The sequence below is a fragment of the Vespa mandarinia genome, chromosome 4 (assembly GCF_050613455.1).
Source record: "Vespa mandarinia isolate Hongniang chromosome 4, ASM5061345v1, whole genome shotgun sequence".
In the NCBI taxonomy this organism is placed as follows: domain Eukaryota; kingdom Metazoa; phylum Arthropoda; class Insecta; order Hymenoptera; family Vespidae; genus Vespa; species Vespa mandarinia.
This window is the reverse complement of record NC_140813.1, coordinates 2,382,501-2,397,139: the sequence shown is the minus strand read 5'-3', so window position 1 is coordinate 2,397,139 and position 14,639 is coordinate 2,382,501. Positions and strand designations below refer to the sequence as shown.

General features: G+C 31.5%; 3 protein-coding genes across 6 annotated transcripts; 1 reads left to right on the top strand and 2 right to left on the bottom strand.

Moving 5' to 3' along the window:
- Window positions 1-564: 564 nt before the first annotated feature.
- LOC118450094 (perilipin-1-like) lies at window positions 565-3,095 on the bottom strand. The gene is made up of 3 exons (XM_035885540.2): window positions 2,587-3,095; window positions 1,383-1,783; window positions 565-818 (listed from the first exon to the last, which is right to left on the bottom strand). Exons 1-3 carry the CDS (start codon window positions 2,653-2,655, stop codon window positions 674-676), a joined length of 615 nt encoding a protein of 204 aa, XP_035741433.2. The 5' UTR covers window positions 2,656-3,095; the 3' UTR covers window positions 565-673.
- A 283-nt stretch (window positions 3,096-3,378) lies between these two features.
- LOC118450091 (potassium channel subfamily K member 1-like) lies at window positions 3,379-7,635 on the bottom strand. 3 transcript variants are annotated; one of them, XM_085656678.1, is made up of 7 exons: window positions 7,234-7,635; window positions 5,654-5,785; window positions 5,320-5,509; window positions 4,921-5,136; window positions 4,619-4,768; window positions 4,138-4,288; window positions 3,379-4,009 (listed from the first exon to the last, which is right to left on the bottom strand). In XM_085656678.1, the coding sequence occupies exons 1-7, from the start codon at window positions 7,447-7,449 to the stop codon at window positions 3,826-3,828; spliced, it is 1,239 nt and encodes a 412-aa protein (XP_085512804.1). In that variant the 5' UTR covers window positions 7,450-7,635; the 3' UTR covers window positions 3,379-3,825. The 3 variants fall into 3 exon arrangements, with proteins under 3 accessions (XP_085512804.1, XP_035741428.2, XP_035741430.2); XM_035885535.2 differs by having other exon boundaries at window positions 3,381-4,009; window positions 4,138-4,339; window positions 7,234-7,624; XM_035885537.2 differs by having other exon boundaries at window positions 3,871-4,009; window positions 4,138-4,370; window positions 7,234-7,628.
- Window positions 7,636-8,179: 544 nt separating this feature from the next.
- Window positions 8,180-10,178, top strand: LOC118450093 (TIP41-like protein). Of its 2 annotated transcripts, XM_035885539.2 has the most exons (6): window positions 8,180-8,379; window positions 8,477-8,741; window positions 8,839-9,018; window positions 9,113-9,335; window positions 9,421-9,579; window positions 9,678-10,178. In XM_035885539.2, the coding sequence occupies exons 2-6, from the start codon at window positions 8,563-8,565 to the stop codon at window positions 9,840-9,842; spliced, it is 906 nt and encodes a 301-aa protein (XP_035741432.1). In that variant the 5' UTR covers window positions 8,180-8,379; window positions 8,477-8,562; the 3' UTR covers window positions 9,843-10,178. The 2 variants fall into 2 exon arrangements, with proteins under 2 accessions (XP_035741432.1, XP_085512532.1); XM_085656406.1 differs by lacking the exon at window positions 8,180-8,379 and having other exon boundaries at window positions 8,581-8,741; window positions 8,804-9,018.
- Window positions 10,179-14,639: the final 4,461 nt, after the last annotated feature.

The window sequence follows — 14,639 nt, the reverse complement described above, 5'->3', positions numbered from 1 at the left end:
GAATATCATTTGAATTTTTTTTTCAATCCAACCATTTATGCGTTTACTTTTCACATATAAAATTACAAATAAACGAATAATAATATAATAAAAAGTATTATCAAGTACAATGAATCTTATCAAAATAATTATTATTTCCAATTGATATTAATGAATGATAAAGAAAGTAAAGCCCCCTAAAAAAAAAAAGAAAAAAGAATTTATCACGAGTTTTATATTATTATATACGTAACAACGAATATAAAGATTTCAATTAGATTCATCGAATATTTGTGCATTATTTTATTTTATTTTTTGTTTTGTATTTTTTTTTTTTTTATTCGTTAACTTTTTATATAATAAATAACATATATAATAATACCCTAATGAAAATATTTATTAAGAAGAATTTTATTACATAATAAGAAAATTATATTGCATATAACGACTTAGAAATATATGAACGAGATCTCTATAATTCACCGTCAACACTATAAAATTGAATAAGAATCATTTGATAGTACTCACATACATGTATAAATATATATACACATACACACATATATATATATATATATATATATTTATATATATATATATTTGTGTTGAATGAATGTATGCACTTCAAATGTACATGTTCTCTTTTACAAGTGTCTACAGTAAAGATAATCAAAAAATTTATTTAACTTTATGATCACTTGACTTTCTGAAGTATATTATTATTCTTATCGTCATTCTTTTTGACATCTTTATCCATGGATGCTTCCAGTTGATCAACGTGGCCGATAATGTTGGATAACATAATAACAAATGTATTCATCGTTGATGAAGCTACATGTCTAAGAATAAAAATATAAAAATATATTAAGAAATTAATATTGTTAAATATATAATGATAGAAAATTTATATACATATATATATATATATATTTATATATTATATATTTCTGATATATTTCAGATAGGTCAACAAAGAGTATAAGAATAAAAAGCATTTTAAAAATAGGATAATTATGCTAATATATTCTACATAATCATCAAGAAAAAAATTTACGGTATGTACATTTTGTAAATTCAATGAAACAAATATATATATATATATATATATTATCAACTTTCACGTCTAAAATCTAAAACCTTCAATATTAAATATTACAATTACAATTTAAATATTACAAATGTTTCTATCCAAAACAATACCTAAACCTAAAAACTCTTCACTGAAAAAACTTAGAGATATATAATAAACACATTATATTATTTTATAATTAATTACATATATATATATATATACATACATATGTATGAAAATTATTGAATTAACGCGATATTACTTTACATATTTAATAAAAGAAAACACATACATATTAATAAAAGAAAAAAAAAGAAAGAATCACAATTACCTGATGTTATTGCTGATATTTTGGAACATCTCATAGGGTGATAGTTTAATGGAAGGTACTTTCTCTTCTAAAAAATCCAAACCAATGCAGACAAAATTGTCGACAGTTTTCATTGGTGTTTCCAATGTTTCGCCTATCCGATTGGTCATTGGACTAATATATTCGGCGCCTTTACTCAATCCATTTTCCAAACTATCAAATACGATGGTAACGGACTCATGGGATTCTTTAACCGTTCTGTATGTTTGACATAAGGTTGAGGTTACCGATAAAAATATCGGTAATCGAAAGAGACGCCGTGTACAGACCATACAACTTTCCTCTTCTTTTTTAATTAATTTATTATCATTGTTATACGTAGGATTTGCAAGATCGTTCATCCCAGTCATAATACTGAGTTGCTAAAAATGCAAAACAGAAAAAAAAAATCAAGTTCGACATTATATTTTTCATAATCGTCACGCAACATTGGTTTCTGATTTTGTCATACGAAAGTAAATAATATCAATTATGATAAACAAATATAATATATCTTTACAACGTGATAAAAATATATTTTCGAAGAAACGACATATATATTTATTTGAATCGAAAATGACAACAAATATAAATATTAACTAATGATAATAATAATAACAATAACAATAACAATAACAATAATAATAATAAATAATAATAATAATAATAATAATAATAATAATAATAATAATAATAATAATAATAATAAAAACGAAGAAATTTTACTAGGAAAAAAAAAAAAAAATATTTTCCTAGAGGATTCGGACTAAAATAACACTAGGAGAAAAAGATTAAGGTTCGTACGCAAGAGAAAGTTATCGAATGCGAACACTTCAAAGTTCTATGCTGCTAACCACACACAAACATATTTACACACATATATACATATATATATATATAACACTATACAGTGCAATTATCACTATATAGTGGAAAAAACATATATACATATTTTTCAATCGAATGCTTAAAAATAATGATACTTGACACGTCACATTTCGTTCGTTTTAAAGGCATTTGTAAAGGGAAAAAATAAAATGAAGAAAAGAAAAAAAAAAGAAAAAAAAAAAAAATAAAGAATTAAAAATAAACGAAGGTATTGCGTGGAGCAATGTGCACGTGTAATGAACAAATGCAAACACTGAATATCTTCAAAGAGTTCTACTCTTTGTCAAATAATACGCACACGATATGCGATGCGCACGATAGTCGAAGGGGTCTCTCTGATCTTGAAGGAATTTTCGGAGTTATCCATACTCTTCCACCTGACGATTTTTAAACTCTCTCTCTCTCTCTCTCTCTTTCTCTCTTTATCTCTCTATTTGTCTATCTATCTCTTTCTTTCTTTTAACGGAGTCTTTTATTTCCACAATTTACGACGGAAGTCGGCGGAGTTCACAACGAAATTACTTAGAATATTGTCCCGCCGAAATTGTTTTCTTCTTTCTTTTTTCGCCTTTATTTGTCTGTCTCCTTTTCTCTTTCTCTTTTCCTCCCTCTTACTCTCTCTCTCTCTCTCTCACTCTCTTTCTTTCTCTCTATGTATCTCTATTACTCTTTCCTCTTTTCGTCCCTTTTCTGTCTCTAAATATAGAAGGAACGACCCTGAAGAAATTCTGCTTTATTAACAAAAACCAAACCTCTCGCGACGTCGATCGAAGCTACGACTCATTATTCCCCCACTCTTTCTCACTCAACGCTTTCTTTTCTTTCTATCCCTCCTCTCTCTTTCTCTCTCTCACTCTCTCTCTCTCTCTTTCTGTTTCTGGTGACGTCAAGTGAGAATTGGAAACTCGCCGCAACGCGGGAAATTCAAATTCAATTTTGCGATTCGTATCTACGTAACTTTAAGCTTATTTTATTCATTTGTTTATTTATTTATTTCCCCCCCCCCCATAATTTTCGAATAATTTCTATTTAACGTAGAGAATCGTTGATCGTAAATTTAATCTTTTTTTTTTGTTTTTGTTTTTTTTTTTGCCCTCTACGATTCCACGCTTTATTTCTATGTCTCTCACGACGTCGTGTTGAAAATTGTAAACTCTACCTTAACGCGGGAAATTCAAATAGATTTCTTATATTTTCTCTTCTCGTAACTATATTTATGTCGATCGTAACGATGTATATTAGGGAGATCGGAAAGTAATGTCGTTTCTGCACATGTCAATATTTGATTGTGATTAAAAATAAAAACTTGTTAAAAATTTATTCGTTTGTATTTAATTTAAGAAAGCGACATTATTTTCTGGTCCACCTAATATATTTATATATATATATTTATTTTTTCACTTCTGTTTTTTTGTTTTTATTAATTTTCTACTTGTTACTATTTATAATATCGAATCGTCGATCTACATAAATTTATTCTTTCTAAAATATCGAATTTATATTTGCAATGAATTAGATCAAAATTTTTCAAGATTATTTAAACGCTCGATTCGTAAACGACGATTTGTACGATTGGTTTTTTCGGAGGTGTTGCCGTAGCGGATGCTGCGATATCTCGTAATACAGCTTCAACAGCTTCTTCCCATTCTTTTTCTTTGGAATCAGATCTATCCGATTGTGACCATTTTAATCGTGGCATCGAGACCACCGTTAATACTTTTCTAAAAATTAGAAAGAAATTTTGTTGAAAATTGTAAAGAAGAAGAAAAAAAAGAAAAAAAAAATAAAAGAAAAGAAAAATAACACTGAATATCATTAGATGACAATATAATAGATATATTTTCAATACCTGAGATCAGAATGAAGAGCAGACATATCACCGCCAGCATGTTCACCCAATTTCCGTATAGTTTCTGCCAATGGTCCGCTCAATGCTTGCAATCTTCTCCAAGATTGAGCGTACTGTCTTCTTACCAGTTCTATGATAGTACTGGTCAATGCTAAGCCCACCAGGATGTATAAGGTACACAGTAACGTATACTTTGGCTTCTCTGCGCATGGGATCGACGATACGAAGGGTAGCTATAATTACGTATAGGACAAACTGCGCGAAGATATTCAAAAGTCAATCATAGTTACTACGTTTAAAAGATTTTCCTACTGAAAGGACGAGAACATGAAAAATTCTGTTTAAATCAATTCTTTGATATATCAAGATCACATTATAATGAGAATTTTTAAATGCATTCAATCATCATGTATCCTTTGTTTTTTTGTTTCCTCACAAAAAAAATAATGTCACACAAATTAAATTGTTATCGTACACTTACTTGGAACAAGATCGCCAAATCCTATGGTTGTCATCGTCACGAAACAAAAATAAAATCCTTCGAAAAAGCCCCAATCGTCTTCCCAAAGCATGAACATACCTGCACCGCACGCCAAATATACGAAAAGTAATGCGACCGCTGCGACTGCGCCTAAATGACAAAAAGGAGGGAAAAAAAAAAAAAGAAAAGAAAAGAAAAGAAAATAAATCAAACAAAAAAGATTTCTTTTCGAGATTGCAATTTCGAACGATTTGTCTCTCGTTATATCTTTTTTGCTTTCTCTCCAAATATTATTTCATTACCAACTGATCTCCTTCCGGCTAGATTCATGGTGAAGCATGGTGTAGCTGTTATAAATGATAATCTCGATTTTGCTATTACGGTTAACTGGACGACAGCCTCGGCGAAAAGTTTGCCCCAATCAGCGATTACCGTCAAAGTTAAAGGAATTCCTATGATGGCGAAGAGTATGCAAAAGATTCTTCCATAATTCGTTGATGGTACTACGTTACCGTAGCCTAAAGACGAGGCAGAGGAGAGAGAAAAAAAAGAAATAACAAAAAAAAAAAAAAAAAAAGAAAAGAATCAAAATTTATCCTTCACGATAGAAAATATTACGTATATCGTTAGAAATTAAATAAAAAAAAAAAGAAAAAAAAAATATATATATATAAATATATATACATATAATCGTAATTTACCGATTGTTGTGAGAACCGTGCTCGCAAAAAATACAGCTTGAAGGACGCTCCAGCGATCGGTAGAAATCGGTGGTAACTCAATTAATCCTCGATCATCCTGTTCTATAGCTTCCGTAACAAAACTGACCAACATACCAGCTTCGGCAGTTTCTTGAATTGCCTCCTCGTATTCTCGTAATTTTACATTCACCTACAAGATTATTAATTTTTTATTTTCTTTTTTGTTTTTTCTGTTTTTTTTATTCTTTTCTTTTTATTAGACATACACACACACACACACACACACAAAATAAAATTGTAATCTTGTAAGTAGCAAGAAATTTTATATACTCGCCAGAGTTCTCAAGTTGGTAACATCGGTATTGTTAGAAATCGTATCGAGAAATCTGTATCTTTGCGTACGTAACTTAGTACGTAATCTTTCTAATCTTGCTAATTCCGCCGGTAGTTCGATCTGTCGAAATACCTGAAATAATTTCTTTAATATATACGTAAATAAAAATACGCGAAGAAAATTTTCAATGCTCGAGAGTATCATTACGATCGTTTTTTAATTCCATCGAAAGTCTTCGATTTGTCGAAAAAAATATAATGAAAATATTTACGCGATCGTTCGAATCGTTCTAAATACCATTTGGAAATTTCGATCCGTTCGAAAAAAATTAAAAAAAAAAAAAAAAAAAAAAAAAAAAAAAGAAAAAAAAAACAAGAAAAAAAAACAAGAAAAAATCTGAAATAATTATTTCTTCATGAAAAATAATAAGGAAATATTATAACGAAAATTGTCCTTTTATTTGTTTTTTATTTTGTTTTATTTTTTTTATTTTTTTTTTTGGGAGGGGGTTTTTTTCGATCGATTAATATCAGAGTTAAAATTATTCCTTTGGCAATGAAGAAGAAGAAGAAGAAGAAGAAGAAGAAGAAGAAAGGAGAAGAAATATGATTCCCTTTTTCCATTTTTAAACGCACTTGACAATAAAAGGTATAAGTTTTCTGAAAGAAGATCCGTTTAGTCGCTTCCGCTTGAATATGAGTGTCCACTTAACGTTAATGCACATCTAAAGCATTTAGAAACAAACATTTGTACGGATTTGTAATTTCAAATGTGATAAAATTAGATTTCGTTTACCCTATTTGTTTCTTTTTTTTTTCTTTTTTTCTTTTTTTCTTTTTTTTTTTTTTTGTTAAGGATTTTATAAATTACTCAAAGTAAAAATATATATCAAATCATTTAAATATTTGTAAGTTATTCCTCGAACTCGACGTTAAACTAAAAATCAAATAAACCATTAGAAGAGAATAAAGAGAATTAATGATCTAATTCGATCTAAACGTTGAACAATTGTTATTTTAAAATATGCCCCAGGTATGTGATAAATTTGTTCTGATTTTTTTTGTGTTTTTTTTTTTTTTTTTTTTTTCTTTTCTTTTCTTCTCTTCTTTTTCTTTCTCACGAAAACACGTTCAAGTATATAAACGCGATGAGATTTTCTGTGGAAATTCATACATTTGTAAAATCCAGCCGTGAACGTTCAAGTTGAAATACCATTTTCATCGGCCTGCTCTCTTCAATAACTAAAAATAGAATCGAATTGGATAGCCCGAGGGCCAAACGTTTGTTGTAAAAACAAACTTATTTCTCCCGAAACTGATCGTTTCGTATTTACATATACGTAAACAAAGTAAACGTAATGACTCCTTTGCTTCTTCATTTATTGCGTAAATGAACGAAAATAATGTTGTCCGATGAGTATACAAAAAAAGAATGTTTGAAAATTAAACGATTAAATATTTTCTTTCTTTCTTTATTCATTAGTTATTATCATTATTTATTTATTTATTTTCTAATACGATTACAAATTCATAAAATATTGCATCGATAATAATTGCAAAAATTGATTTTTTATAACTCACCATACCACCGGCTGCCGTATAAAGCATCAATGTAATTAAAAGTCCAACATGTCCAGCGATCGATTTTATTTTTCTTATAGTTTCTTCTCGTAAATATGGTTTAATTTTGTCAGAATTTCTAATATCATTTGAAGATTCTGATCCGTTAATATCTTTGGTAACTCCATTGTATTGACCAAGTTCAATAGACGAATTTGTTTTTTTATTAATTGTCATTATATAAATGAAATAAATTGACTGTCTCCAATAACAGGAACCGTGCAAACGGAACAAGCAATCGTCACGGACTGATGCAGATTCCACAATGATCTTCGATAACTTCAAACACGTCTCTCCCGAATAAGATCGAACGGAACTCCATCTCTTCGGTTTTATCTATCAATTCAATTTACCCGCCACTCTAAGCGTCATCTAACAACGAAATGTTCAAACTAATATTTTTCATTTTTTTTTTACATTAATTATAAGCTACGTTATAAGAAACGTAGTGTGAATGATCGATATTAAATAAAAATCTTATAAATCGTTCGATTAATAACATTTTTTGTTTTTTCCTTTTTTGAATTGCAATTTTTTCTCAACTTTTAGATTGTAGGTTTTTTTTTCTCTAATCTTTTCTTTTTTTTTTTTTTTTTTTTTTTCGAAGTATAAAAACTTATATTCTTAGGAAACTTTCATGCTTTTGTTCCTTGTTTTTTTTTGTTTTTTAATACAAGAATGGGTTAATAACTTGTAAAATCTTTATTACATGTAATTTATTATTCATCAAAAATTACTCGAGTATTTTTTCTTCTTTCAAATTATTGGCGGGTTATTATCGTGGTGATCACTGGGTATAAGCAACGAGTAGGTCCCTCTGGCTGTAGAAACTGTAAGGATAAATTTATTATGATCTGTATTATGAACTTAAAATTGTACTTTTCGTCAGTTTTCATTATAAAAAACTTGTGCTAGTTTTGTTGTTTATTGATACTTTATTTGTTTTAAAAAGAGGAAATTTTTGAGAATAAAAAAAAACGTATATATATATATATACGTATATACATATATATATATATATTTGAGATTTGAAAATTATATTCGATAACCAAAAACTGTTCGTTGTGAAAGTTTTTCTTGATATTTTATCATATGAATTCTTAAAAGGTTAAGCATAATTTTCCAAATGATAATATCAATTTGTGATTATATAAAATATAAGAAAAGAAATATTGATAGTAAAATAAAATCTTTATCGTTTCAGTTGTATTATTAGATAGATAACCAAGATAAAGAAAAAATTAAAACATGTATCAAGACGCTAATATTTGTTAACAACAAGTTTTGATCATGACAACGGTGAAAGTTCATGGGGGAATAGATATATTGCGGTTACCTGTTAATGAAGAAGAGCATGTCTTTCCACCATGGCAAATCAAATATACTCAATCTCATATACTTCACTCCAAGTGTTCAAAAAGCGAGAATGGCTGCGGTGACCAAGATGCTACTGCATGTCAATTTTGCATGTATGACATTTTCTTATTTTGTAATATCTTAATTGTTATTATAATATACGTTATCATTTTAGAATATTTATATATTTTCTAAAAAAATCTTTGATAGATATAGTAAAACTTTAGAACTGCCACATATGCCAGATATGGTATTTCCAAATAATGTATTAACTTTGAAACATCGGGATGGAGCTATCTTGCAATTTAATGCACTTGATGCATTGAAATATGTTTCCAATGGTAAAATCAATGTACAACTTGCTTGTGCTGAAGCATGGAAAGAATCAAGGTAAATATATAATCCTTACTATTGAATTAATATACATATAAATTATAGATTATATTTATAATTCATATGATATATACAAAATAATTTATAATAGATCCGAAAGCAGTGAATTTTTAGAGGAAAAAGTTAAACCATTCGATTGGACATTTACAACCAATTATACAGGTACAATATCTGGATTTCATTTGGAAGAAACAAAAGATAGAATTGATTTAGACAAATTGAGAAGAAAGGAAAAAATTAGATTTTATCATGATTTAACACTTTTTGAAGATGAGCTTCATGATAATGGCATCGCCGTTTGTTCTGTTAAAATTGTAAGTATGTAAAAATATAACATGACAATCGCATATTATAAATAATCAAAATCTATACACCTTTATGTATTATTTCTTTTGTTAGCGTGTAATGCCTACTAGTTTTTTCATTCTTCTACGTTACTTTTTGAGAATTGATAATGTCATGCTAAGAATAAAGGATACTCGCATTTATCACGAATTTGGACAAGATTATCTTCTACGAGAATTTACAACTCGGGAAGCCAAAGTTCAAGATATTCATGTAAGTACAATCGTCATTGCAATTTAACAATTATATGTAAAATAATTTTCTTTATTATTTTTAAACAATAAATTATAAAAACAAAATATTTTCAATAGGTATCTCCAGTATTGTTCATAGAACCAAGTGAGATAGCACCTCACTTACCGTTAACTGAAAGTTACTATCATAAATTAACTGTACAATCAAAAGAAGAATCGAAAGTAGAGGATGGAACATCGACTTCTGTTGATAACAACACAGTAGATAATACTATTACTTAATCTTTATAGACATTTTCTGGAGAAAAAAAAAAGGAAAAAAAAAATATGGGTGATATCAAATATACTCAATCACAATTTATTACCTAAAGAAAAAGAGCTAAAAACTTGCACGTATTTTCTGCAATTGAAGAGAAAAGAAAAAAGAAAAGAAAAAGAAAGAAAGAAAAAAAAAACATTATAAAATACTTTTCAGAAAATATATAGGATATTGATTTTATATGATCAATATAATTTGCTTGAAATCAGGTCACAGTAGTAAAGAAAAGGAGTGTGTAATTTCTATATGAGATGCAACATTAAAAAAAAAAAACAAAAAAAAAAACAAAAAAACAAAAACATAAAAAAAAAAACAAAAAATAAACAAAAAAAAGCAAAAAAAAATATGTTAAGCAATAATTTTCTGTTTAATCCGTAATAAAGTCGTTTCACATAAAAAAGAAGGAAAAGAAAAAACAAAAAATTTTATCAAATATCTTTGTAAGTGTAAATTATTTACTGGAATCAAGTGTTCCATTCGTATCCATTAGCTTATCGGAAGAAAGTCATTATCAAACGAGAGATTAAAATATCTATTTCTGGTAAGATACGATATAAATATATAACTCCCATAATAATAGATTCACACATTAATTTTTCCTATTTGATGTTTCTTTTTTTCTTTTTTTTTCTTTTTTTTTCCTTTTCGTTTTTTATTTTTTTTTTTTTTTTTCTAGATGAACGTCTTAATAATTCTGGATGCAATGAGACAATATATTACATCTTGACTATAATGCTGAATGAAAATGATATAAAATGGGTCAGATCGTACTATAAACGTATTCATAAAGACGAATGATATATATATATATATACTGATAATAAAATCAGTAAATCTATACATATTAACATCGTACGTCTATATACCGATAGATATCATTTCAGAATTATCAACGAATTTTCTTTACGAGGAATAAAATCAATAAAAAAAAAAGAAAAAAAAAAAAAAAAAAAAGAAAGCGGTTTGTAATATTAGATAAAATATAATTTTAATTTTGCAAAGATTTCATCGATGCGTTTGTCACTTAAGTGCATTCCCTAGATTCTTTTTCTTTTCTTTTCTTTCTTTCTTTTTTGTTTTTTCTTCTTTTGTTTTGCCCTTTTTCTACTTTTTTTTTTTTTTTTTTCTTCTTTTTCTTTTCCTGATAATTTACAACAGGAATCTCTTGACATTCATCCTTCATCAATATTAATTATTTCACGAGTGATTTTCAATAGTTATAGACGTGATCGTTGAATGGGTTGTAGGTATCGATGACAACATCATTCACGTTTCCATAATACAACCGTAGAAATGGCAATTCCCAGCCATATGCTTTACATAAAGCCACACCTTCGACTTGCATAGTCGATGTTAAGCGGGTGTGACTAGAGCGAATGGGCACGTACAACGAAAACAAAGATTTCTTCATATATATATATATATATATATATATATATATATATATATATAGTGATCGGATTTTTCATAAGCGAATTCATGTTTAAATATAAATCATTCCAAAGAATATAGAAACAATCGAATATAAATCCAGATCAATCTATTATGGATAATCATTTGGAAAGATTTAATTGGATAATTTAAAGGGACAAAAATTATATTATAAAAAATTAGAACCTCTGATGAAAATCATTTAGAAGAAAGTGGTACGACATATTCATAATAACGTTAATTTCCAAAGGAGGCCAAGGATACTATGTAATACGAACGAACTCAAGTCGTCCGCGTTAATAACGATGTTACGCTGTTGTTGATGTCATGACCATTAAGTTGGCCCATATATATATATATATATATATATATATATATATATATACATATGTATATATAATGCATCCTTACATTTTTATTTTTTCTACCATACGAATAGTATTCATGAATCACAAGTAAGAATGAGAGAATACATTGGGAGAATTCAAAGCATTAACTTCGTAATTAATGACAGGTGAATGAATAATAAACATATTGATTTTATGTGCTATCAGCTGACACGATCGAAACGTTAATTTTTCTTCTTTTTATTTCCTTCCATAATAAAGATCGATCGATCGATCTAACAAACATGATCATTGAAAGGAACTCTTTCATCAAAATGAAAGAGAACTTGGTCATGAAAATTCTCTCTCTCTCTCTCTCTTTCTCTCTCTCTTTCAAGATACCAATAAATTATTGTAAGTTCAAAGTTCAAGACTTCTATATCACGTGCTACTATTAACTTTCTTATCGAATTTTAAGTTTGGTCTATGCAACCGTGTCTCTCTCTCTCTCTCTCTCTCTCTCTCTCTCTATCTATCTATCTATCTATCTATTTATCTTTCTTTTTCTCTCTCTTTCCCTCTTGGCACGCGCTAAGTCGCGCACCAGCCAAGGCGTAAGCCAATTTTCAGTTCCTAAACTAAAGCAAATCCTCCTCCTTCTGGTCGTTCTTCCCCGGCGATATCTGACCTTGGAAAGGTCACGTCTCTTTCACGCACACCTCGCCGCATTCCACAAGTACCCCCGCGCGCGTTCTTAGCGAATGCAATTGTATGCTTATCGCGAAGAGATCCGTACGAGGTACGAGTTCAGAGACTTGGGATTTGGATGAATAGATAAGGACGAAGTAGATGTATCAAGGTCACGTCTGGAAACTATCCAAAGGTACTTACCTACGTATTATACGTATGTGTATGTGTGTGTGTGTGTGCGCGCGCATATATATATATATATTAAACAATATCAAAAAGAAAACAAAGAAAAAGAAAATAGAAACAAAGGAAGGAAAATATCGATTGAAAATCCTTGGAAAAATCTTGATCAAATGTTCGAATCAATTCGATAAGAGATCGACGTGTGTCGTCGTCAATCGAGTGATCCTGGAGTAAACTCGTTACGGCCATGCTCGGAGAGCAAGGAGTGCGTGTAAAAACTTGGGTGAACTCCAGCGCGAAAAGGGAAGAAAAAGAAAGGGAAGAGAGAGAGAGAGAGAGAGAGAGAGAGAGAGGAGTGAAGAGGAAGAGGAGGTTGGAGTAGGCGCTCGTTCCTGGGTAAAGCTCGAAGGGTACCCCTCGCTCTCCTCGCCATTCTCGGCAGCACGATCGCCATCATCAGCGTCACTAGAAGCAACAGCAGCAGCAGCAGCAACAGCAGCAGCAGCAGCCAGCAGCAACCAGCAGCAGAAGTAGCAGGAGTCGCCCTTCGATGTGTCAGTGTGCGTAGGTGTTTCCGGCCTGGCCGCCATCGGCGTCCTCATCGTTGTCGTCGTCGACGACGACGACGCCGACGACGACGACGACGACGAAGACGACGTGCCACGGAGTGCTGTCTGCCGCGTCGTGTGTAAAAGAGAAGCATACAGAGAGGAAGAGAGAGAGAGAGAGAGAAAGAGAGAAAGGAGAGAAAGAAAGAGAGAGAGAGAGGAAGAAGAAGGTATGCGAGCCACGAAGCTTCTCTGTTTTGTATATATGTACGTACATATGTATGTGTATGTGTGTATACGTATACACACTCTTTCTCTCTCTCTCTCTCTCTCTCTCTATCTTTCTCTTTCTGTTTCTCATTCCCTCTTCCGAAAGAGAGAGGAGCAGCCTCGGCCGGAAGCAGTTACTCGTACGATGCAACGAAAATATCAGGCGTCCGTTTCGCAATCAGCCGACCCGCGTTCGTCGAGTTTAATATAGAACACTGGTGGTGGTACGCCCAGTCGCAAAAACACACCACGCACGTTGCCTTCGCTCATGTAAACTGGCTACTGTGTCTCTTTCTATCTCCATCTTTCTCTCTCTCTCTCTCCCACCCTCTCTCTCTCTCTCTCCCACCCTCTCTCTCTCTCTCTTTCTCTCTCTCTCTAACCCTCTTTCTTACTCTCTGTGTACACGCGAAAGCTACGAGAGATCCAACCTTTTAATGGACGACTACTCCCAATGGACACCACCACCTTCGTGGTATCCTTCTTTCTTTTTTTTTTTTCTTTTCCCCCGTGACCTTGACTCTTCGGATGGCATTTTTGTATGGTAGAGAGACTCTCTAACACATCCGTTGGATTTGTCTCTTGAGGAGAAAGAGAAGGAGAAGGAAGAAGAAGAAGAAGAAGAAGAAGAAGAAGAAGAAGAAGAAGAAGAAGAAGAAGAGGAGGAGGTAGTGATGGAGGAAAAGGAGGAGGAGGAGGAGGAGGAGGAGAAGAAGAAGATGGAGGAAGAGCAGGGGAAGGAGGAGAAGGAGACACCGAGGAGCAGCGAACTCTGACATCTTGGCGACGATCGTCTTCCGTTGCTCCCCCGTGCATTCGTTCGAGTGTAGAAGAGAGGAAAGGATAAATAAGCGTGAGGGAGGAGAAGCGTGAAGGGCGTTGTTGTACGACTATCTCTCTCTCTTTCTCTCTCTCTCTCTCTCTCTCTTTCTCGAGGCTACGCGCGCCAAGTAGGAGAAGGAGGACGATGATGACGAGAGAGAGAGAGAGAGAGAGAGAGACAGAAAGATTGAGAGGGAGGAAGGGGTACTTCCGGTCACGTGAATCACTGCACCGACCAGCCACTTTGCTCTCTTCTTATTTTCGGCTCATCTCGCCGCTCTCTCGAACCCTTCTTCTTCTTCATCGTCGACGTCGTCGTCGTCGTCGTCGTCTTCGTCTTCGTCGTCGTCCTCCTCCTCCTCCTCCTCCTCATCCTTCTTTCCTCTCTCTCTCTCTCTCTCTCTCTCTCTCTCTCTCTCTCTCTCTCTCTCTCTCTCTCTCTCTCTCTCTCTACCCCTAGGCTTCCCTTGCTCGTTTCTCGATTAATGTA